The following is a 25,588-nucleotide window of genomic DNA, read 5'->3' on the forward strand; positions in this document are numbered from 1 at the left end:
GAGGGAGTTTATGTTTAAGAATTTAACCAATGTAGACGAGTTAGAAAATTAAAATCAAACTTAAAAACGAAATTAAAAAGGTTGTGGGGTATCGGCCTACACTCCAATTGACAGGATGAGTTTGAAAGTGATAATCCACAGTTTGAATATGAAGAAATCTACCAGAGGAAATCGATCGCAAAGTAAGTCTGAAGCAAGCAAGGACAATAATGCATATTCGCCGAATGAAGGTAATTATATTATATTATATCTTTTATCTCAGAATTATATTTGAAAAATGTAATGTTTGGAGCCCAGTGTTTGCAAAAGAGTATAGATAATATGAAGATATGTGAGTTTTTCCCAGCATGCCAGGATTCGGCCGGTCATGGGATTCTGGGAAGAGAATAAGAGATATGAAAGGCACAGTTATGCAAATTTAGAACAAATTTAGTCGTGGTAAAAAATTACCTATTATTGAACAAAACCTATTTGAAAAATAAATATTTATAAGCTCTGTCTTATATTAATGAATGAGCGAATGTCATTCAACTCAATCAAAGGCTGGGCTCTATTTTAATGTCACAAAAATAGATCTTTTCCTGTTCCAACAGCACAGGACCTACGGATCTTAACCAAATAACATTTATTAATCCCAACTAACAAAAACTATCAGGGTTTTTTCCTCCAAATAAAATTTATGTGAGTTTATGAGAAACTAAAAATGAAAAGTTTCTGCACTCAGGAGAACGGCCCCAGGGGGTTGGTGAGGAAATCTTGTGCAGTTCTCTGCACAGAGAAAATTCCACATCTGGTCTACAAGGCTTCCGGAGACGTGCCAGGCTCGGCCATCTCATCAACTGATGCTCTCAGGTTGAAAGGAGAGACGAAATTCCACAACTGGATCATCAATCTTATCACCTCCGACCTGGAGCCACGTCAGCTGACCCAGTGATCGTTCTGGAGCGGCCGTTTCGACATCATTTGACACCGTTTGAGGACATCAGTCAACGGATCAAGTCAAGTGCCTTTTCTTGGGCAATCATTCCAAGAATAAGTCACATTTTGGGCAGAATAATCCCGTGACAAATCGAAGAATTTGGGTAGTCTACCCCAAATTCTTAAAGAAGAGACGAACTATTGCGACACTCTTTTCATTAAAAAAAAAGACCTTCAAAGAACTTCATCACAAGATGGCTTCAAAGAACACATATTCGTCTGCCGATACATTGCGACACTTTTTAATGAACAACATTTTATGTTAAGCCTCACATATGCTATGCTTATTCCACTAAAAATCTTTTAAATGTATCAAATTGTTTTTTAATGTCATATGATTGTTAAACTATCTCCTCTTTTGCTAAAGGGATGTTTTAAGGATAATTATTTTTACCACACAACCATTGAAAAAAAAAAATGTTTTAATTTGTTGAGCTCTCAAGAGCTCAAATGAGGGAATGATGAGTTATTAACATTGTTTTTAGTTTTAATTTATATTTTAGCCGTTTTGGATTTAGTTGACTCAGTGTAGGCTCAATGAATTGTATTCTTGTCTGTGTTACTTTCATGAGGAAGAGCAACGGGTCTGTCTATTCATTCGTTATCTAATGGGAGGTCCCGGGATTCTGCTGTGTCGGAAGGGAGTCAGGCTTATTATTATTGTATTTTTTCTAATCTGATTTATACCCATGGGAACGGATTCTCTTGTATTCATTCAGTTGTAACCAGGTGTGTTGTGGGCTGACCTTTCTATGAACCCTCTTTGTGAATAAATAATGATGTGGGCTGGAGAGAAGGACACATTTTGAACAGAGCACTGCTTGGGTGACTTGTTTTGTGTGATCAGAAGCTTCTGGTAATTAATACCTTTGCAAAGGAACTTCTTCAACAGAATCTCACCATTCAGTTAATTGAACACGCAAAGAGTACAATACTTAATATTGTCTACTCTAACAATCACTAGATGTTGCCAAAGAATAGAATACAGCTGAAGCACATGTATTTTGAAGCACGTGAACTACGGTGACTCAGAGAGACCAAACTTCGCAAGCCTACCACCGATATTATTATTTGATATGAGCGAGAGAGCATCTTGGCGAGAGTCAGTGCCAAGAGACCGAGCAAGCTGGAGTTAGCCGGAGCAGCTAACAAGAGCGGCTAATGGTAGCTAGCCGAGCCATAGGCTGGATCGAGCGGCTAACAAGAGCAGCTAGTCAAGTCATGTCATCTTTATTTATATAGCAGTGGAAGAAGCTAGTAAAAACTTTTGAGAGCAAAGCGGGACTCAGCGATGACCACCTGCAGGCCCCAGCTGTGGAAGGTAAGTGGCAGTCGATCCATTGGGTCAGACACCAGCTCAGGGGTGCTCAAGTTCCAGCTTGTTTTCCATGTTTCGCTCCACTAACACGGCGGATTCATGATCAAGATCGTTATCAGGCTTCTGCAAAGCTTGCTGGTTAGCTGATCATTAGATTCAGCTGTGCTGCAGAAGGGAAACATGGAAAACAGACTGGATAGGAGCTCTCAAGGACCGAATTTGAGCACCCCTGCACTAGCTATAAGCAGGGCTAACTACATTCATGAAGTTGGCAGCCTCTGGTGGGGTGAGGTTCCAGGCACGTAATGTAATTACCGATAACTAGACTATGAATATATGAAAAATTGCATGTTGATGTAATATAACTTTTTTTAAATTGATAATCAGTTGTTTTTTAAAATGAATGAGCTATTAGTTGACCACTAGATCAATTATCACACACTGTGTCTTTAAAGATGTAGATGTAGTGCCATCTAATGGTGAACTAATATAATGCAAGTATTTTAAGGCAAGGTCACTACGGTGCCTCAGAGAGATCATACTTTGCAAGCCTACCACCATCCATCCATCCATCCATCCATTATCTGAAATACTACCAATTATTACTTGGCTTGAGCGAGCGAGCCCAGCGAGCAGGAGCTAGCGGGAACGGTTAGCAAGAGTGGCTAGCAAGAACTCACTGGAGCAGCTAACAAGAACGAACAAGAGCAAGAATTAGCTGGAGGGGCTAACAAGAGCGGCTAGCGGGAGACGCTAGCAAAAGCTAGTGAGAACAAAGCAGAGTCTAAGTGACGACGACACAAGATGCAAACTCCAGGGCTAACTACGTTCGTGAAGTACTTCTCCTTCAAGTATCCGTAGCAAAAAAATGGTGGCAAAACATGTAAGCCTCCAGTTATATAATTAGTGACTGCTAGACCTACGATTATATATATTTTTAAATGTACGTTGATGTGATAGAACCAAGGTTATTATAGTTAACTAAAACGGAAACAACGAAAACAAAAAATTCAAAAAAAAAAATCGTTAACGAAATAAAATAAAAATGAAAATGCTTTTTAAAAAACAAAAACTGAAACTACATTTTATGTTTACAAAACTAACTAAAACTAACTATAATTATAGCAAAATGTCCTTCGTTTTAGTCTTTGGTAATCAATTTAATGCATGGGCCTTTGGGGATGATTTATTTTGATATTAACCGGAATAAGGACATTTGAAAGTGTGTCACACAAAAGTGACGTCATCTAGCAGCAGCCAATAGAAAAGCACCTTCAGATGACGTTGCTCGCATGGTGTTTTTTAAATATTGCGCACAAGTAATACACACTTTAAAAAATAAAACTAATACTGAAACTAACTAAAACTAAGCATTTATGAAATAACTAAAAGTAATAAAAACTAACAGAACCACCCTGAAAACGAATTAAAACTAACTAAATTTAAAAAACAACTCAAAACGAAATAAAAACTAACTAAAATGAAAAATTCCAAAACTATAATAACCCTGGATAGAACATATTTTTGGGCATGTTATTGAAATGTATGTTTTTTTTAAATGAATGAAATAGTTCACCACTAGATGGCACTAAATCCTATACACAGTCACTTTAAATGAATACATTCTCTGACAATCAAAACTAAGCACTACTCTGTTGTCTTTATGTATCTCATTTTGTAACCAATAAGAATTTTTTTTAATTTTTTTATTATTAGTTAATACCTATATTTGCTTTCAAACAGCACATGTACGGCCTTAAAGTTGATCACATTCATAATCATTTGAGGCTTGGAAGCTTAAGGAGGCCATATGCTGGACAGATTGCATTCTTCTGTACATTATATGAATAAAATGAGCTTCAAATCTGTGTGTGCGTGCGTGCGTGTATGTTACCTTAGCCAAGCCCACATGGGGGAAGGTGTCCATGGTCATCACAGTCTCCTCTCCTGTGCGGTTCTGCAGTTGTCCCTTGAGGATACGAGCTGCTGTGTAGGTTGTGATTCCCATACCTACAGTAATGTCAAGATGCATACATGCAGAATTTAATTTTGCTCAATGACGTGGATGCATTAAGAAATTGATGTGTACAACATATTGGAATGGTTAACGTCTGTTGCCACTTTGTGCGCTGCAACCTACCATCCCCCAGGAAAAACAGGATGTTTTTGGCCACATTGGTGTTCTGTTTCCTGTTTAAAGCTGCTTGCAAAGTCTTCTTTGCCTGTGATCTCCAGAACTCGGGGTTCTCCTCTTCAACTGTGTAGTGAAACGAGTAAATCAGATTAGTTTCAGTTATACATGGTCTCTTTCATTAAAAATGCAGGCTGACGAGTCAAAGAACAACAAATACAGTCAAGTCAAATACAGTGGACTGCTCTTTGTTCAGGCCTTGGCTGACGTGGATGTACTGTCTAGCTCACATCACCCTTGTGGCCTCTTATCTACTAAATCATAATATCCACAGTTGGTTTCAAGTACTGCTGTTTACAACAACAATCCACCAGCGCTGCACATGTAATACATATAAACAAACATTGACATGAAATGCAATTAATCAACGAGAATAATTGATAATAATGGCAAATTAGGATAATACAGAAGATGTGTAATTTAAAAGAAATCAGAGGTAACATGATAAAATAGTTTGAATCAGACTGAACATGTTCAGGCTACTGTAAAAGACAAATAAGCAAAATCTGTCTGAAAGCAAAACATATCAAGGTGTAATGAAATGTGAAAAAAGCTTGTTTGTAAAAAAAAAAAATGCATTTAGCATGTCAAACAAGCATTTGAAATGATAATAATAAAATAAAAATTAAGTTGACACAGATAAGAGTGTTAAGAATCCTGCCAGTTTTAAATTATTATTATTTTTAAATCACCAGGTACATATAATAAAGCTTTTTAAAAAACCCTTTAAAAAAATCAACAAATAAATAAATCAGGGTGTTGCTCTTGAATGCTGTGGGCATGTCCACTAAATGCATTGAAACCATTCAACTGTCAACTGTCAATCCAAATACCTGTCGATCAGAACCTGGAACCTTAAATGCTGCCTACAAATGACTACATAGTTGAGCCATGAAAATATAACCACTTAACACTGACAAGGACTTTTTAATCCTGTGACAACGAGGCGCTCTAAAGTAGCCATGTCGTTCTGATGCTTCAGTCCACACGCTAACTGTCAGTCAAACGTTGTTGTTTTTTAATTCGTCTCACCCCACTCTTCCGCCTTTCTCCCCATGTCGCGCATGTACTCACAGTAAACAACAAGGCACTCTAAAGTGGCTTCAACAGGGTGAAGTCCTATTCCACACACTTAAAAGTGGTTAAGTCGGTTAAGTGTTCAAGTAGATTGAAACATAATCACTAGTCAGTAGAAGTGAAAAGCATTTAATGGACAGTGTAATTTAACTGAGAATCCAAAGTAGCCAAGATAACTAAAATGTTTGCTTCCTGCATGAAAATTAAAAAATGTTTTGGTCTAGATTGAAAGCTTCCAAAATTTGGGGGGAGAAAAGTTTTGCAAGGCTTACTTACCTTTGGCTGCAGTTGTTCCAAAGACTACAAGCAGGAAAAGAGCCAACATGGATACTTTGGAAGGCTCCATGGCTTTGCTGCGGCAAGACGGTTGGTCGTCTAACTAACCTTCGCAAAGATCATCTTCGGGTACAAATATCGCTTCCCATCACTTGTGATGTCATTTTTAACAGCATGCAATAAAGCACCCTTGGGCCTCTCATTCATTTATGACACCTAAGTGCAACCGGTGAGCTTTCTTGGGAGCTAACAAGTGATTGTGTTTTCATAGCTAAGATACTTTACTTTATTTACTTGGAGTGCTTATTGACAAAAGGTCAACAATTAATAAAGGCAATATTTTGTATGACGTGATAATGATCAGTGTGTGAGTTTTTTCATGTATGTGTGTGTTGTAATATTCGATGATATATTACTCCTATCAGTTAAGTATTGACTGATAACACAGCCTATGATTATATAAGTGACAGAATGTTCATTGTCTCTGTCAAACTGTAGCTGCACAATATAATGAAATCCTACGACGGCATATCAGGGCCACGTATAAATATATATTTTTTAGAGGGCGAGGGCAATATTCCGAGGAAAAAACTCGCAAATTTGCCACTTTTCGTAAAATCATAAATCATAAGTTTTTTTCTCGCAAATTTGCAACTTTATGAAGTGGCAAATTTGCCACTTTATAAACTCGCAAATTTATGAGTTTTTTTCTCCCAAATTTGCGACTTAATAAAGTGGCAAATTTGCGAGTTTATAAAGTGGCAAATTTGCCACTTTATATAGTGGCAGATTTGCGGGAAAAAACCCTCATACATTTGCGACTTTATAAAGTGGAAAACCCACAAAAACTTACGAGAAATACACGTAGCGTACTACTCGACTGTTTGTGCCAATACTTTTCGGTCGGGTTTCCAAATAAGGAGATAGTAATTGCTTTGCGAAGGTCCACACCTGGACGATCAAGCATTTAAGTTAGTTTGTTAAAATGTATATTTACTTGTTCATTTATGTTTCCAGAGTTATTATTGACACGTTCATACATTTTGGTATTTTTTTGTACAAGTATCTAAATTGATGTGTCGAATCTGCTGCTCTCCGTCATTCACTTGCATTTACCTAGTTTTTTTCTCGCACTTTATAAAGTGGCAAATTTGTGGAAAAAAAGCCTCGGAATTTCGCGAGTTTATAAAGTGGCAAATTTGCCACTTTATATAGTTGCAGATTTGCGAGAAACCCCCCCAAAAAACTTACAAGAAATACACATAGCGTACGACTCGACTGTTTGTGCCAATACTTTTCGGTCGGGTTTCCAAATAAGGAGATAGAAATTGCTTTAGCATAGATTAACCATATCATGTTAATCATTCATTCTTTGAACCGTTGTGTATGGCCACTGGCCACTTTGCAAAGGGTCCACACCTGGGCGATGAAGCATTTAAGTTAATTTGTTAAAATGCATATTTACTTGTACATTTATGTTTCTAGAATTATTATTTACACATTCATACATTTTGGTATTTTTTTGTACAAGTATCTAAATTGATGTGTCGAATCTGCTGCTCTCCGTCATTCACTTGCATTTACCTAAGGTATGCTAGCATCTGATTGGTTAGTGTAGTCAGCTGATAGGGGATCAGGAAGTGTTGTCGCTCTGGATGCGGTGAATGACGAGTAAAGTTTTAATTTAAGAATGAATCAGTCTCCATCCTACCTTTTCATTTTATAAACAGTGTCCCATTAACCTCCAACGAATCATCACATGATTAGACTATAGCTACGCTAACTGTATTTCTCGTAAGTTTCTGAGTTTTTTTCTCGCAAATTTGCCACTATATAAAGTGGCAAATTTGCGAGAAAAAAAATCTTAATTTTGCGAGGTTATAAAGTGGCAAATTTTGTTAGTTTTTTCTCTGAATATTGTTCCCGCCCGATAAAAAATATATATTTATACGTGGCCCTAATACGCCGTCGTAAGATCCAATATATGAGCTTCAGAAAAATTCATTAATTCTTGAAATTGCTTATCCTTACTGAGCTCATTTTTATTAACTCTCTTACTTGTATTTTAATATTCACTATTGGCATGGAATTTTGCAATAGTGTAGACGTGCCCTGCCTCATAATGACATGACAGACACAGTATTTAAACAACTGTAACACTTATCGGCCGGTTGTAAGTTTTACAACCTCATCAAGGACAAAGGAACTTAATTTCTTTGTTCGGGGCACGCCAAGGTTGGGGGTCGGGGTTCAAGAGACGGTCTGTCTCACCTCCACAAACAGACAGCCTCCACCCGTTTTGGATTGAGAAGACTGACTGACTGACAGGAAAAAAAATTCTTCCAAAAGCTGACTGAGTGTCTTATTTTGCAATAGAACAATGAATTGTGAAATTTTATGTTTGCCATTTTTTAAATGTTGACTCCATGAAGTATCGTGAAGGCGTTTGTTTATTTATTTATGTGGCATATTCCCCACTTAACTATTTATTTGTGTGCACGTTTTAATAGTTGTAAGCTTTTGATGTGTCCAACTGTACATTTTTTGCATTGATTGAATTTTGACCTTAGGATCTTGTCTAACATGGGATCCAAATTCAACCTGATGATTCTTTACCAAAATCCTCTCCAAGGCTGGTAAACTTCCACCCTGGCCGGAGTCCGGACACCTGGCTAGCGGTAGCCAACTATAGAAAGACAGGCTTCATGCTAGTCTCCCTTTTTTGCTCTCTTTCCCTTTGGCTCCTCTGGCTCTTCATTTGGCACAGCAGCGAGCAGAGGGCCAGCAAACGGCTCGCGTGACCAATACACGCAACGACCTCATGGAAGCCATTGCTCTGCGAAACACGCTGGTTTTGTCCCTGCCAGGCTCAATGGATCGCAGGGCTTTGCAACCGAAACAAAACAAGCCCTCTCCAGCCGGCAGGTCCACTTCCAAAGGACTGCCTCAGCAGTCCAGGCCGTGTGGCTCCTCTGACCATCATGATGAATTCTCTCTCTCTTCATCTCTTCTTCAATGAACGGTCTTGGTCGAACCTCCAAACCAGAAATCCCGCTCCGTGTCTTGGGCCACATTAAGACCATCTGCAAGTGCAACTTTGCAAACATGAACCGGATTGTACAAATTGGTGCATCCAATTGGGTTAAGCAATTAGGTTAAATTTTGGTCCCATGTGTGCCTGATTAGGAAGTTCTATCGCTTCGTTTATGACCGTTTCTCTTTTCTTGTTTGTTTATTCTTTGATCATAGCGTTTTAGTCCTTGTTTCTATTTCCTATCGCAGTAGTTGTAGTCAATTGGTTATTATTTGAATAATTAACACTTATTGATTTAATAATTAATTGAAGCTGTCAATATGCAATACAGATATAATATGTTGCGAAGTGCAATTATAAGCATATTTTTTTGCTTGGCCAAAATGTCTTCATGATTTTTGTGGGACATGCGTAAATGCTGAAGTGTTACCTCATTTTTTATTCAACAAGTATCTTGTGTCTCACATCAGATAATGGAACATTTATCTGCACTAATTTGATAGCCTGGAGTTCCCAATATAGTTACTGATTAGCCTTTCAAATAGAACAGGCCCCTGGTGACCGGACACTTGTTGATATGCAGGATGGATTCAACACCAGAATGTTGCTTGTCGTTTTTCTACTTGCTTCTTTTTATTTAAATAGATGCTGCTAAGTGTAAATGTATGTGATGAATTATCTAATAAATAGATTATCAGAACTCGATTTTAAAGTCACCGTCTGAGAGGGATTCATCTGAATGACCGTTTTAATATTGTGGTTGTTGATGTTTGCAGTGGTGTGCTGTCGAATAAGACACTTTTCTAACATTCTGGTTACATTTGGCTGTATGAGAGGGGCAAAATGTTGTGGTCGATAAATGCACGGCTTGAGTGCGAGAGACTGTTTTGATGATCATCAAGCAGCACTGATGAAGAGCCTCACCAAACGAGTGATTGTGAGTGCAATATTGTTGCAATAATAACAAAAGCCTGTGTAATTTGTAATAATCAGTGAACAGAGCCAACACTGGATTACATGCTTATTAATATGGCAAAATTGTGTTTCTCAGTATTTAAAAAAAAATGGCTCAAGCTCTATAGCATTAGTACACACAAAGATATCTTCATTGACTAGACTGCACTTTTGCAATTCTTTTTTAAGGAGACACCAGATTTTTCAGTTAAATCAATACTGAGTATTCTGTTTTATTCTCCAATGGGCCCTAAACTCTCATCCATCTAATTTTTTTTGTCTTTGACACCTTTTATAAATATGTTTGTTAGTTACCAGCGTGGCATGCCTAACCATGAAACATATTTGTGTTCAAACTGGGACTGGTCCGAAATTTGTGCCTGTTATTAAAAACACGATTTCCTCTTGTAGTTTAAAGCAGTCCTCGAATAGTATTTGTTTGGTCATATAAGAATAAAGTATAATTGAATATCCACAGTAGGTAGCAGTGGAACTTTTGTTTTTGGATTATTATTTTTTTCAGCCCAATTGATGCACTTCAAATCTTTTCTGTTTTTTGTGAGACTTAAAAAAGACATAGTAATAAAAAAAGATATTCTTTGTTTTAAGTTGATCTAAATTTATTTTTGTTTTATTTAATGTTAATAAGAATGCAACGTTAAGTAGATGTGTAGTTAAAACAATTTTTTCCGATAACTTTATTGATGATACTACTTAAATTTGCAGCAGAGACTTGGGGGAAGCAGAGAATGTTTTCTTCTTCCTGGGTTCGGGGCCTAACAGGAAATAAGTGTGAAGCACTGGTTTGAAGTATCGCACACACAGGCACATACATTTAAATAAACTAAACATGACATTACTTAATCATGCCATCACAGCATCAGAGTGTAGTGCTGTGTCGTGCATCTATGGGGAACTTATAAGGTGCTCTCGAGTGTTTGTAGCATGAAGCAAATATCTGTCACGTTTTTAGTTTCCACAGTCTAGCAGCCACAACAATGATTTGTGGCGAATGTTTCGTCTTTGGCCAGCTCATTTTCTCAACTTCTGACGCTCAAAAAGAAAAAAGAAAAGTTATCAAAATAAGTATTGAAGAAATGACAGTAAAAATTGCATAGTAACATCAAATAATCATGATGAACTTGGAAACTTACTGTTGAAAGTCTTTCAACAAAAAGCTAGAATGTGAAAGTCTCTGTGATGTGTGATAGCCACTCAATGAAATGTGACAAAATGTATAAGAGTTTTATATTTGCAATAGTCTTTATTAGTTCTTCCAGTTTTGGATGTGAAAAGAGGCATAATTTTCTTTCATTAAATATATTTTTTTCATAAAGTAAAGCAAAAAGAACTATTTACACATTTTGACTTCAATCAACGACTGTACTCGGATTTGATAATTACAAGCACTTTCGGCCAGCGGAGGAGAGAAATAAATACAGGAGTACTTCCACTTTGTTTAACAAGAAATTAAAATTGCATTAGTATTTTCTCTCGGGCGGGAAAACTGAACAAACAAACAAACAAAAATACCTATAACATGTGTACAGAACGCTCCTGAAATCCATTTCAACTCATGGAAGCAAAAAGGCTTTTGGATTTGTCCTGTAAACTTTTTTTTTTTTAATGTTACTTTCATAAAGTGGAATTACAACTACGCAACTTTTCAAGTTTCAATAACAGAATCTAATTGAAATCCAACACACTTTATAGCAAGGCACAGCCATGAGAGCCCATTCTTGCTGGTCAAGTACAGACAAGAAACAGTAACACAGATCCAGCGGAGGGTTAGTAAAGTGAGGTGGCGACGAATCATCGCCCCCGGCAGCAAAACGGTCAATGTTCATATTCTCCCTGTGAAATCTGCGTTTAGTCTTCAGAAGGCTACAACTCTCATGACCCCCGTCTCAAATGTCCACCTTTCTTTATATATATTTTTTCTTTTATTAGAAAACACACACGCCAATCATTCAATACAGAAAAAAAAAAGTCAAAAAGCCAAGCGTCTACATGCGCATGTAGATCAAACACCAAATCCAACATGTCACCGTTGCAATGATAAAAGGATGACATCATCAAAAATATATAGCCTCTTATATTTGTAAGCGTAGTGTTGCTGAGATGCGGGAAAGCCATTTCAAAAAAGGAGTCAAATATCAAAGCAAACTGAAGACGATGGTATTAGTTCACACTTCTCAGCCTTCTCACTATTTCCATTCTCATCATGTAGATTCATTAGAATGAGGACATTCAATTGCACACAAAAAAGAAAAAGAAATGGCATGATCGAACGCTCGATCGATAATACAATCTCTCCCAGTTGAAGATTTTTTTTTTTTTCTGCGGAAGAATTTAGCCGATTCAGGCTGGTCTGAATCCACCTGCCGTCCTCTGTCCCAAAGGATGTCAATGAAAATCCCAGCAGTCCAAGTGTCCCACTCCTAACTGTTGTCAGACTCATCTGCCTGGCGCAACCATGTGAAGAAGCCGGTGACAGACTTGAGGGCCACGCCCTTGCCCTGCTGCTCGGCGGGGTCCTTGCACGACTCCCACTTGTGGAAGGCATCGTCGTTGATGACGTCCTCCTCATAAAGCGTGTCAAAGAACTTTCGCAGCAGATCTGATGGCGGGACAAGAGACGTCACTTCATCTCAGATACTCATGGCAGTTTTAAGAAGCAAGCAAATACTCAGCAAATGTGCGATTTAATGTTGTATACAATCACTCACTGGCTGGCTGCTCCATGTGCACCATAAGAGCTTGTAAGGCATAGAGAGCTTGCAACTCCTTCTGCTCATCCTTAAGGAATTTCTGCAGCAACTTCGCCCTCTGATTGATTATCTCGTCATTCACCTTGTAGGGATTCTCACCTGTCGGGTCGAAAAAGCAAAGTCAGCTGGACATTCATTATAGCTAGCATATAGCATTGATAATAGGGCTGCTCAATTATGAGAAAAATAATCATCACGATTATTTTAACAAGAACAGGGATCATATATATATATATATATAGGCAAAAACTTGGAAGGTGGAGTGCAGCATGTGCACTATGCAGTAGGAGCACATATGGACAAACAACCATTGAAAAGTTGTGGATTCTGGTATGGCTGCACAACGGAGACAAGCTGGATATTTTCGGAAATGTTCACTTTCTGTAGTTGCTGGCCGTGTGTCCCACCCCAACATGTTTGTCCGTACAGAGTAGGGGTGTTAGAAAAAAAATTGATTCTGCAATATATCGCGATATTACAGCGCGCAATTCTCGAATCGATTCGATATGCAGCCGAATCGATTTTTAAACATCAATTTTTTTATGGGAATATTCAACAAAACGTCTTACTTAGGGTTAAGATTAACAGAAGAATGAAGAATGTTATATTAATGGAACATTAAGCCTTAATATTTCATTTCAGTGCTGTTCAAACATGAAACAGACTGCAACCTGAATTTTCAGATAAATAATTAGATTTTCATACAAATCTTACAGTGTACATGTACAAGTTTACTGATTAGTATTTCTAAATTTGAGTAAAAAATAATAAAAATCGCAATAATCAATTTATAGATTCGTATCGAGATTAATCGTATCGAATCGAATCGTGACCTATGATTCGTGATACGAATCGAATCGCCAGGTACTCGGCAATTCACACCCCTAGTACAGAGTATATCGCTTTTTTCCCACATTTTACAAATTGGTAGTCATCTGTCTCCACGATTCAGTGTTAAATAAATATTCCTGGTCTGGAATGGAGAATGTAGAGAAAGCAACTCACAGATGATTGCTGACTGGCAGATGCATGTCATCAACACTCTGACAAACATGTTGGAGGTGATCAGCTGCTCATCCAGGTTGGCCTACAAGACAGACAAACATGGGTTTTGCTTACATTCTAAACACCAGTGCCATTTCGGCACTATCATTCACACAAAAATGCAACTATTCAAGGTCCAGCATGACTACCACTACATAACATTTCTCTAAAATAGACAAACAAACAAACAAAAAACTTTAATGAGCATGGAATGATAAAATAACAATCCTGCGTCCAAGCCATTTTGTCTTAATATTGGAGAAGAATCTGCTCTTAATACAAATAGAACATAAAAGACATAACACATACATACACTCTGTACAGACCCATTCCAGAACAAACCGAATATCATGGAAAAGGTCATTTATTTCCATAATTCCATACAAAAAGTCAAACTTCCATCAATTATAGATTCATCTATTTTTTTTAATCCTCTGTGTGTGGGTTTTATGAGCTGGAAGCCCAAGTTATGTAAAAATAAACAAATAAATACTTGAAATCACTTCAATTGTGGGCCCTGAATCAGGCAGTTTAACTTTTTAAATGGAATTATGGAAATTAATCAACTTTTCCAAGATATTAACATTGTTTGGAATGGATCTGTCTGAGATACTAGTTACCTCCATCCATCCATCCATCCATCCATCCATCCATCCATCCATCCATCCATCCACCCTCTGATCCTTACTAACATAGTAAACAATATTTTGTATGTGCTAAAGGAGACCCAAAAAAAAAAACTTTTGAAAACCAACATAATAAATATAAGGTGTCCTAATATTTATTAGTACAAACAGAGCCTATCTTTAACATGCATTAGAAGGGGGGACAAGGGCTGTAATAAGTACACAATTCAAAGACTATCATTTCCATAGCCATGAATGGAATAATTGGAAGTCAAATGTTAATAAAACGCCCAATAAAAATAAATACAAACCTCAACCCAGTCAATGATTCTTTTGTTATCAGCCTTGTCCTGGGTCAGTCTTTCAAGCTGTCTGCTGAGCTCTGCAGAACTCATCTTCTTGGGTTGACTCCTTTCAGATGCTTCAGTCAGTGTGAACGCCACATTCTTCAAGAAAACACAAATGATACTTTGGTATTACTTCAGAAAGTGATTTGAAATCAACAGTAATATTTCCAAACTAGGTCTCCAATGCAATTGATCATTCAAAGGGGGACAACAGAGAGAGAAGTCAGCGGTCATCGTCTCTTACCTTTTCTGTCACAAACTTGTTGACGTCTACATCCTCAGGGAGGAAGTCTTTCCATTGGAGTTCGGCCTCCCGCCACATTGCGCCCACCTTGTTATGGCTCTGGTTGTGACATATACAAAAAAAAACATTTGATCACTGAGTACATTAAGAACCACCTCTACATTACTACTTATGCATTTTTTTACTCATTCACTCACAGCCATTTTCACTTAAGCAACCCCCTTCGCTACCGGCTGTTTTACTGGATTTGGACTAATTTTGCAAGTCCCTCTTGCTATAAACAGGCATGTGATTTTTCCGCTAATTCGCGGAATTCCGCTTTTTTTATCTCCCCCCAAAAAAAAAATCCGATTTCGTCTCTCTACAGCATTCCGTTTTAGTGTTTCCGCAACTGAAATGAAACCGATCTTGCGATTGGCGGAAGTCTCCGTGTTGACCAATAAGAGCGCTTGTTATAAAGGCATAGGAGTATGCCATTGTTTGTAGACCAATAAACGCGCTTGTTATAAAGGCATAGAGTATGCCATTGTTTGTTGAGCAATAAACGCGCTTGTTATAAAGGCATAGAGTATGCCATTGTTTGTTGACCAATAAACGCGCTTGTTATAAAGGTATAAGAGTATGCCGTTGTTCATTTCGCACACGTTTTTGCCGAGTGTTTAAAGAAAGATGTCCGTGATCGAACGCAAAGATGCTCCGCGAGTTAAGGAAATTGACAAACTCGTAAAAAACAAGTTTCGCTGGGACTGGTTAGAGAAGGATATATCGACAAATGTTGGAAAGAAGACTGTGACGAATTTGTTCAGTGACTTCATTCGGAAGATCGATCGTGCCGGGAAAGCGCTTTGCATTTGGTGCCGTGATACCATTGACTATGGCGGGAGAGGTTTCAAAGCTCTTGAAAGTCACGCAAAGAGCAAAAAACACGTAAAAGAACTCCAGTCAAGAACAACAAATTATTCCATCGCTGGAAGTTTTGGTGCCCAAACGAAAACTCCAAAACTTTATGGCCTCCATCCCTTATTGACATCACAATCGGGAGCGGTAATGGAGAGACGTGATCCACCCCAACAACCTGCACCAGTTGCTGATAGAGTCGTGAATTTTGAGGTAGGTGGTAAACTTTTCAAATTAATCGGAATCAAATTTTCGAAAATATTATAACGTAATAAAAATGGCCTTAACTATTTAACATGGTTAATCCACAAACTCAAATGAATGCTGCATGTTAGCACTTTCAGTTTTCAATATGTTGACTGTCTACAGTATGCAGTTAGTACAGAGATGATCGAAATGATTGTGTTTTACCAGAGCTTGCTGCATGAGGTATTTTATGTTTTTGTTATGCATTATGTATTAAATTAAGAATGATTGATTAAATGATTTATTGCATGGTAAATATTATTTCCAATGGTTAAAGATAATTTATTATTTTGTAGCTAATTTGCAACGTTTTTTGTTACCATAATAAATACTCTGACATGTGAATGTGCATGCAAGTTTAGACTAAATCCTTTTTTATTTACTTTGGTCGCATGACATTTAGGATTATAATTCAAATAATTATTTAAATTATTTAATTGTTTACTGATTATTGTTGAATTTATTTTATTCTTCAGGCAATGCTGTTGGGAGTGCTGGCCGAAAATTCTCTTCCGTTCACCATGGCCCCAAAGCTCATCACACTGTCAAAGGAACTGGCAAGGGATCCAAAAGCTCTGAATGGACTGTCCATGGATAGAACCAGTGCATCATACAAAATGAAGTATGGCCTTGCTCGCACTATGCTTGATGAGACTTTAACAAACTTAAGATCCTCCCACTTTTCAATGAACATTGACGAGTCCACCAGCAACAATCTACACCGTGTCCTGTGTGTACTCGTCAGCTATTTCTCCCCGTTGACAAAGTCTGTTGTGGTGGAACATTTAGCATCTTTGAGTGTTGTTAAAGTTGACAGCAAATCTCTCTTTGATGAACTCTCAGCCCTCATGACCAAGAACAATATTCCCTGGAGCAATTTGGTGTCTGTGTTGATGGACTCATGTGCAGTGATGCGGGGTTCCAAATCTGGAGTTGAGACGCGTTTGCGAGGGGGACCAGCACCACATCTACTTGACATAGATGGGGATACCTGCCACCACATCCACAACGCCTCCAAGCATTTTTGCAAGCCATTTGAGTACAAGATTGAAGGACTCCATAATGATCTCTTCAATGATTTCAAGTGGTCAACCGATCTGAAGGAAGCTCTTCAAGAAATTTGCTTTCTTACAGGCATCACCTTCACCATGCCAGAGAGATTTGTCAGCCATCGATGGCTTTCAAACTATGATGTTTCAATGTCCACCTTACGCCTCATGGATGTCTTTACCATCTTCTACCATGCATTTCTTGGCAGAGAAGATAAAGAACTCTATCTCCCCACCATCATGGCCATCTACCACAAGAAGGATATTCCAAGAGAAGTCAAAGCCAAACTCAAAGACATACAATCAGCTTTAGGCAAAAAGCACATGACTGAGGAAGGAAGGAGGAGGAAGCAGAGGATCTATGAGAAGATATTCTTCACAAGATTGGATACGCTTCTCACCCTCAACCTGTACACAGCAGTTCTGCCCTTGCAGAAGAACTATGTGATCACCTTTGAGACGAAAACACCAATGATCTACAAGCTGAACGACAAGCAAGTGGCCTTCTTCAAGAAGTTCTTGTCCTGTTTCCTGAAGCCAGAGTCCATTCAAGGCTGTAAACTGACAGAAATTGAGCTGAACAACAAAGCCAACCAACTCAGAGAAAAGGATATTTTCTATGGTGGTGTCACCAGCAAATTGATGGATTCTTCCAACAAGTCGTCAGTTGTGTTCAAGTTCAAAGCCAAAGCCAAGGCAGCATATCTGGCATGTGGACTGTACCTTCAGAAAAAGTTGCCCATGAACAGCAAGCTTCTGAAAGCAGCCTCTGCCATTGACCCACTTGCCAGAGGACACAGCTTAACTTTAAACCTACTGAAGAAGCTGTCATCGTTGGTCACCAATGTCCTTGATGAGTCAGAGCTGGGGAACTATGATCTCGAGGTGAGAGAATACCAGTTGGACAGTGAGTTGCCAACACCTTTGGACTCAGAGGGGAAGGCAATTGCACTGGATCGTTGGTGGGCTCAAGTCTTTGCTGTTGGAAGATACCCAACCTTGGCCAAGATGGTGAAGGCTCTCATGAGTTGCTTCCATGGGCCTCAAGTAGAGGGGGCTTTCAGTGTCATGGGTGATGTCCTGAACCCCAGAGCATGCAGAATGGACATAGCCACATACAGTTCTATTCAGACTGTGAAATATGCCCTAAGAGCAAGAAAGACCACCTCTGTCAGCCATTTTGGCAGGAAAGACATTCTGATGGATCCTATGCAGTCCAAACTGTGCCTAAATCTGAGGACATCCTCCAAAAGGTACAGGGAGGAGAAGGATGCAGAAGCAGCTATGTTGTCTGCAAAACGAACAGAACTTGCTGTGAAACAGGACACTCAAATGAGCAAGGCTGCCTCAAGAAGAACCATCAAAGCTGCACAGAAGCAGGCTAGAAAGACCCATTCCAAAGCAATGAAGTCTAGGAGGAAGTAGTGTTTGTGTCATGTGAATGGATTGTGCTCAAGAATGAACACTTGTATATTCCTGTAAATATGTTGAATGTTTTAATGAGCAAAAAATAGAAAAACATTATTTATGACATAAATAATTTTTGAATGTGACTGATTTTGAGTTGACTAAAACTGCAATTTTATATGGGATAGTTCAATATACATTGGAAATTTATGCTGTTGTTTTGTCTATTTCTTTGTCATCTGAGTGCATTGAAAGTACTTAAAATCACGGGAAACCCATGAGCTACGGGGGGCTTCGCCACCCTGGCCCCCCCACCAGGGCGCTGCCCTGGACCTAGCTGGGTGCCTGCGGCCCCCAGACCCCCGGCTAAATTTTCAGATAATTTCACTTTGGTCAAATCACATGCCTGTATAAAAACATGGAACCTACCAAAAGAAAGATTAGAGTCTCTTCTTTCATCAGGAAAAAAAAAGTATGTATCTGTTTCAGTTTTGCAGCAATTATCATTAGAATATAGCTAAGTTTCATCATTATTCACAAAACGGTTTAAAACACTGGGGAAAAGAGCTTTTTGCAACATGGCCCTGGTTGATCTCTTATATTCTGCTGTCACTTTCCTACTGAATAAATGCACTTCACTAAAATGTGGATTTTATTTCATATTTAGGGAAAATTTTTTTTATTCAAAGCTAACTTAAAAAAGGAGGGCATTGTATACACAGGATCCGATATTAAGGAGACATTAAATGAAACTCTTAAGACCTTATTCAGCCAAAATCAAATTTTTAGCCCATCCAGATTGAAAGTAGATGGCTCTTTTTGTAATCTGAACAGTCACAAAGCACATTAAATCAAATGTTTGCGGGACAGATTGAAACCACGTTCTGGAAGTAGTTTCATATCCGATTTGGACAGTATGTGTCTCAGTCTGAACAGTTCCAAGCAAACAGATCAGATTTGACGCCAATGCCCCAGACACAGAGCGCTGTCAGTAAGGCCATACAATGACTGTGTACATTTTACAGTCCTCACGTTTAACACGCTTGCGAGGAACCAGTCGGGAAGTGTGGAAGCAGAGCGGTGAACAATGCCGCAAAAATACGTCCTGAACGACACCTGCAGCAACCTGTCAGATGGGTCAATAATGTGGCCCTGATCGGATTTGGACATTTGCTAACAACAGTGTGGACAGTCGGCTCTAAAAATCGGATATGAGAATGAATCCAATTGGAATCAGATATGCCCACAGTCTGAACGCAGCCTAATTGACTTGTGAATGACACAGAATCAACTGGCGGGGGTGGGAATCTTTTTAAATGGTTTCCCTCACATACATAGTGTTTGATACAATTGACACTGAAATTAACATCTCTACTTGATGTGTGGAGTCAACTGATAAACTCACCATCTCTTTGCAGTGTAACGTGAGGATAAAGACAAGCAGGTCTCCAGCTTTGCCCAGAGGGATCAATGGCTTTGAAATCTCCCTGGAAAATCCAAACAAACAACGTTCACAACATTAAAACAAATATTTTTTGTCTCTGACCATTCGAAGAGGTAAGGAGGTCTGAGACTAACTTGAAAAGGTGTCCCATGGGGATCCCTCCGTCGTGAAGCATGGGAGTGATCAGTTCGGATAGGTAGACCCAGATGTGCGGGATGTCTATCGCCATTTCATCAGCTATGTCCAGGATTTCATGAAGCCTACATAAAACAAAGACAATGCTCTGACTTATATTGGAAGTTTGACATTCAAAAAACAACAACACTTGTGTCATATTTGTTAAAACTGTCAATATAGTACACAAGTAAAAAAAAAATGTCAAAAAAAGTCTCTTTGTTGCCATTTAGAACTTCTAATTAGATTTTTAAGTAACTACTGTGCCTGAGGAAAAACAACAGTGACCATGCTACCAACAGAGCAGCTGTTGCTAACGTTAGCTCGTCTATAGTGCTAATGCTATCTTGATATCAACAGTGCTGCTTTTTTGTTGTTGAAGCTGGATACCCGGTCTCTGTGACTACTTATCATGACTATGCAGTTTAAAATTGCATGGCATTATGAAGGCCATGTTTGAAAATCTTGCTCGTGTGTGCTCTTAAGGGGTGTGGCTTTGGTCAACACCTCGTGGGAGGGGGGATTAGGGAAGTGAGGCTGCATTCTATCTTAGTAGCAGTATTAAAACTCATTTAAAAGCATACAAAAGGAAGGGACCAATACAAAACAAAAGTATTGCAATTCTAAGACTAGAAATAAATGCCACAACACCACACAATGGTAAACATCAATGATGTGAAGACAACAGGAGGTTCTTATCAAATGCTTGAAAATAAATGTGTACGCTGACAAAACAACATGTTAGTTTAACAAGCATGATAAGCACTTTTGAGGTTATATACTGACCCTTTATAGTACTGTTCTGTCGGGAGGATGCCTGTCTTAATGAGCCGGTGCAGCAGTCGACCTAGATTTTCTCTCGTTGCGCTGTTGCGCTCCAGTGTTGACTCCAGTCCGAATTCTACAAACACGGACAAGAGCTGAGGGCAGTTTATCTCCTGCAGACAAAGCAGGGCCTCCTGTGGGGGACAGAGAGAAATGTTCCTGGCTGTCAATGCATACTGATACATTTATATTTGTATTTCTTTTCATATGGCAAAATTATTCCTGGAATTCAACCACCTCCACTGACAACAACAACAACAATAAAATATTGAAAGGAACAAAAATGTTCATGTTAAAGATGTTTCTACATCATACATGCTCCACCAATGCCCAGATAAGTATAAAGAGCCCTGACTTTTCAACAGCGACTGCGCCTATCAGCTTATATCTTCCCTTCAGTTCAGAGCATTTTGGGGCGAACACGCCACAGGGAGAGCGGTGGAGGGTGACGTCATGCTCATACTCATGGACAGGTAGTGTTGTGTTAGCTACAGCGTATTTCCAATGGAGCCCAGCAATGCACTGCTTGCTGGCAGGTCAGCTCAGCCCAACCCACGCACACACTGCGTTCACACCTCCAATGTGCATCTGGGACGCTGGGCGGAAGTAACGCATAGCCGGCTGCGACACAAAAGTCTAGCGCGGGAAACAACACATAACCAAAACACGGAAGCCATGGAGGACGACGCTGCCCTGTATCGGTTGTTCGTTCTGTTTTTTGTAGCGCTTCAGATGTGGCGCTTCTTCAGAGCTCGCAACCCAAGGAGGATCGCCGCGGCGAAGAAAAGGACGATGTTTTATCGCCAGAAAGCCCTTGAGGCTATACACGCTGATAGCAGTGGGAGCGAAGAAGAAGACGAACACTTGTCGAAAAGGACCCGGCTGGTAAGTTTGTTTTGTTTTTTTTCCTTGCTGATGTCCATTACTGATGACATCACAGGACTGACCGCCCAATCAACTGCCGTGGTGTTTTACGTCATGTCCTGGGCTCGCTCTGGCCCAACGTAGGCGGGAGGGCCGCGAGCAGTTCCACACGGTCCACTTCCGACACGGTCAGCTGTAATAGAAACGCTCGCCAACATTGTGCTGGCTTCGCACGGTGCGGTGCTGGGCTCCAGTGGAAATACGGTACTTGTGTATGGCACAATTGGCATGTAAATTAAAAAAATAAAATAAAAATATATACAAGAAGAGGCCGGCCTTAAGCACAGCCCAAACTCTCGGAGTCCAAGAAAACTGAAAAAAACCAAAGAGTTTATTTGAGCGCACGTATTCGTATGTGCACGTATTGTTCGTTCTGTTTTTTGTAGCGCTTCAGATGCACGAGGATGCGGTTACGCTGTAGGCCAGTTGTGGCAGTCGAGAATAACAAAGTGAAACCTCCGCAATGCATCTTTAATGCGTATTGGTCTTTTGAATTTCACCTAACCCATAACTAAGGTGTAGTTGAAACACATTTGTATAGAAGCATCTTTCTACTGAATGCCATTTACAACACTTTCAACTTTAAATGTTTCAGTGAAAGTTACCTTTCACAATTACATTTGTGCACACACTAGATCTTAAGCTCATCTGGAATGTAGTTGCAGAGCTTCATTTTTTCCACATTTTATCACAGCCTTATTCAAAATTTAATTAGCAGTAATTCAAGAAAAAATAAAAGAAAAACAAATATTTTTTAGATTTTTGGAGAACATTTTTTTAAATCAACGGTCCAGTTGAAACCCTAAGTTTACATACACACGTTGGCATTATGTGGTGTTTTGTGTAGAATTAGAAGGGGGAAAGTAATTCCCATTTGGAATAAGGCTAGAATATAAAATGAGGACAAATTAAAGTGCTGCGAATACTGTCCTGATACACAGTAGCGCAACTATTAATGTTAACACATAAGCAATAAGCTTCAGTTGTAGTGAATATTGTCAGGTTGCTAATTTTTGCAACCTCATCCGACAAAACTCCCTTTTTGTCCTGCTAACCGCCACAGAGGCCCTGAACAAGTCCCCAGAGTTGTGAGGAAAACGACCCATGTTTCCCTTGTCTATGGCAGTTTGTGTCAACACAGCTCAAACAGTACTCTCAAATGGGCTGTTTCAGCAGATCGGTTTTATACGTCACTAGCTCAGCGCAAACTCCAATACTCGCTGAAGCTGGTCGGCACTACGAGCGGCAGTGGACCTTCACGAGAGAGCAGGGAATGGCTGGTTTCTGCTTGCTGGCCGCGGAAGCCACTCTGCAGTGAGCGGTCCTGTGCCAGCGGCTCGCGGAAGTCGTTCGGCATCGAGGCTGACCCTGCGCCACCGGCTCGTGGAAGGCAACCTGATGCCGCCGGCTTGAGGAAGCTGTTCGACAGCAAGGCAAGCCCAGCGCCGCCGTCGGGGGACCTTCGTGAGAGAGAGTAGGGACTGCCTAGTCTTACTGCCGGCCAAGCGGGGACCTCCTCTCTTTCTCTCGCCAAGGTCCACCGCTGCCTCGCTACCGAGCAGCTTCTGCAAGCCAAAAAGCTCCATGGAAGGACGGCCGTGTGGGAAGCGGTAACCGAGTTTGCCGAGGCGGGCGTGACAGAGAATAATGTAATTAATTATGCCTGTTATAATGAAATTTTGTACATAAAGGTGGCATTTGGTGATCATCTATTGAAACTGAAGAGCCAAAAAGCAGGGAGCCTGTCAATATTATTTTAGGTGCAGACATGACAGACTGTGTGTAGACCTAAGCAGGTGGCACAGGAGAGCCTTGGCCACGCCTAACTCATTTTGTAAACAGAAGCGCTTTGAATCAGCCGAGCTTGGCCACGCCCGTTTGGAACTGGACTCACAGTAGACCTTAATGTGGAGCCTGTATTTGTACAGTAAGGCAGAATTTCACACACAAAAAATCTTTTGATACAGTATTAGAGCATTCAGAGGATAGTTGTAGTTGTCGTCGCTGCAAAGCTCACGTTAGGTCACCTTTAAGATCAACCTCTTTAGCTGATTTTCTTATCTTTGTTTATTTGAACCTACTAAGTTCTTACTTGTCCCATTCCTACCACAGTAGTTAATGTTTTGCCTTTTTAAGTTCCCAAGTAGATGAGAGACTAAACATGCACATGAATAGAACCTGATTGTGTACTCTGTGTGAGTTCTAACAATTTATATTAACCTCAAAGCTGAAAAAAAACCTCATAAACTATTCAATTGTAGCATCCTACACCTTTAATGAATGATTTACAGAGGGTATCATCTGTTACCCTGATAAAACTACCTAAAAACCAATGTGATGCTCCGAAAAGCAAGCTCGAGTTTAATTGAAATATTAAAACTCAAGTCTCCTCTATTTAATTAATCAATAAATGATTTGAATTTAATAATTAATTTACCCTACACAGTTAATGAATTATTATATAATTAATGAATAAATCCTGTTGATCAAAAAAAAAAATTATGTCATTTGTACTGTATATACACTATACAGTTGATGCGGCGGCCTGACAACGAGGCCAAGCAGCTTTATAGGCATAATTAAATGTCACATACATATTTGGGGGAGAAAATGTGTTATGTCTTACATTGATATCAAGAATATGGAGGTATTCTTCGATGATGGCTTTGGATTTTTTAGTTAGTTCTTCCACAGTCAAGGCAGGCTTGGTAGCAGTTTGGAGAGGTGGCGGCGGTGTGGCAGCTGTTTCCCTCTTTACTGTTTATGTAATCAAAACAAAACCAAAATGTAACAGTAACAGCAGCACAAAATGATATGAATACGAGAGTAAAAGTCAGGTGACAGGTCACATACCATTCTCTCGGCTCGGAGCTCTCTCTTTGCTGCTGCGATCTTTGTCATCTGTCATATTTACTACTTTACGGACTGGACCCGCTGACCCACGTTGCTCTCTCTCCCGACTCCGTTCCTCATTTCCCCGACTGAAGCTACGTGTAGCAGCAGCCTGTGGCCTGTTTCGTTCACGGTCATCACGCCGGTCAAATCCACGATCAGTGCGGTCGGAACGGTCAAAGCGCTCGCCTCGCTCTCTACTTGAGCTGTTTCTGTATAGGGACACATTAAAAGGAAACATGGGGAAATCATTCTGGCGGAAAACATAAAGTTTTACTGACATAAAAAATACTATTGTCACAAGTTGTGAGTCAGTTGTATCTCACAACTGACAAGTCCTTGTAACGCCATAGCGCAATTACATCTGTGGATTATATTTTCTTACTCGGATGTAAGAAGCTGAAATCAGATGTAACCCAGTTAAAGTCAAGTTGCAGACCCACCAACAGCAGGAACATATTAAAGTGTTAATAACTGTGATAAATTAAGGCTAATCACTCAGAGAACATGAAAAGAAATAGAATAAATACATTTCCTGGTTGTCTGGGTTTGGAAAAAGAATACAAGTTATTCATTAATATTTTTGCAGCCATACTGTATTTGTGAGTTTAATGAGATGAGTGGAATACAGCACAATGACAAAAGTGAAATCTTTTACCACTATTATAACTACAGAATGGGTACTCAGACCCGGTATAAAACCCGGGGCTACATTTTTTAAAAACGGGTGTATCGATAAGATCCACCGTAAATAGTTCTCTTAACGGTCTTGGGGAAATTAATCAGATTTATTTTTGATTTATTATTAAGACTACATGAATGTTATTTTGTACCTTTTACCTCTGTATTCTTGTTTCTAACTTCAATCAA

The 25,588-nt window shown here is 39.4% G+C and overlaps 2 protein-coding genes across 5 annotated transcripts in view; both read right to left on the reverse strand.

Moving 5' to 3' along the window:
- The window catches only part of alp3 (alkaline phosphatase 3), a 153,232-nt gene extending 147,322 nt beyond the window's left edge, over nucleotides 1–5,910 (reverse strand). Inside the window, exons 1-3 of the mRNA XM_086080490.1 lie at nucleotides 5,841–5,910; nucleotides 4,437–4,553; nucleotides 4,191–4,306 (exon numbers count right to left, since the gene is read on the reverse strand). Of these exons, the coding sequence (XP_085936616.1) occupies nucleotides 4,191–4,306; nucleotides 4,437–4,553; nucleotides 5,841–5,910 (303 nt within the window). The remainder of the gene's footprint in view (nucleotides 1–4,190; nucleotides 4,307–4,436; nucleotides 4,554–5,840) is intronic.
- Nucleotides 5,911–11,066: 5,156 nt separating this feature from the next.
- The window catches only part of eif4g1b (eukaryotic translation initiation factor 4 gamma, 1b), a 49,005-nt gene continuing 34,483 nt past the window's right edge, over nucleotides 11,067–25,588 (reverse strand). For all 4 annotated transcript variants that reach the window (XM_086079964.1, XM_086079963.1, XM_086079966.1 and 1 more), the window contains 10 exons: nucleotides 24,680–24,930; nucleotides 24,453–24,583; nucleotides 20,864–21,036; nucleotides 20,038–20,163; nucleotides 19,865–19,946; nucleotides 14,861–14,959; nucleotides 14,581–14,715; nucleotides 13,605–13,686; nucleotides 12,558–12,698; nucleotides 11,067–12,448 (listed from right to left, as the gene is read on the reverse strand). In XM_086079964.1, coding sequence (XP_085936090.1) covers nucleotides 12,270–12,448; nucleotides 12,558–12,698; nucleotides 13,605–13,686; nucleotides 14,581–14,715; nucleotides 14,861–14,959; nucleotides 19,865–19,946; nucleotides 20,038–20,163; nucleotides 20,864–21,036; nucleotides 24,453–24,583; nucleotides 24,680–24,930 — 1,399 coding nt within the window. In that variant the 3' untranslated portion in view covers nucleotides 11,067–12,269. The remainder of the gene's footprint in view (nucleotides 12,449–12,557; nucleotides 12,699–13,604; nucleotides 13,687–14,580; nucleotides 14,716–14,860; nucleotides 14,960–19,864; nucleotides 19,947–20,037; nucleotides 20,164–20,863; nucleotides 21,037–24,452; nucleotides 24,584–24,679; nucleotides 24,931–25,588) is intronic.

Source organism: Leptonotus elevatus, chromosome 7 (genome assembly GCF_054856555.1).
Source record: "Leptonotus elevatus isolate MCC_2025b chromosome 7, RoL_Lele_1.0, whole genome shotgun sequence".
NCBI lineage: Eukaryota > Metazoa > Chordata > Actinopteri > Syngnathiformes > Syngnathidae > Leptonotus > Leptonotus elevatus.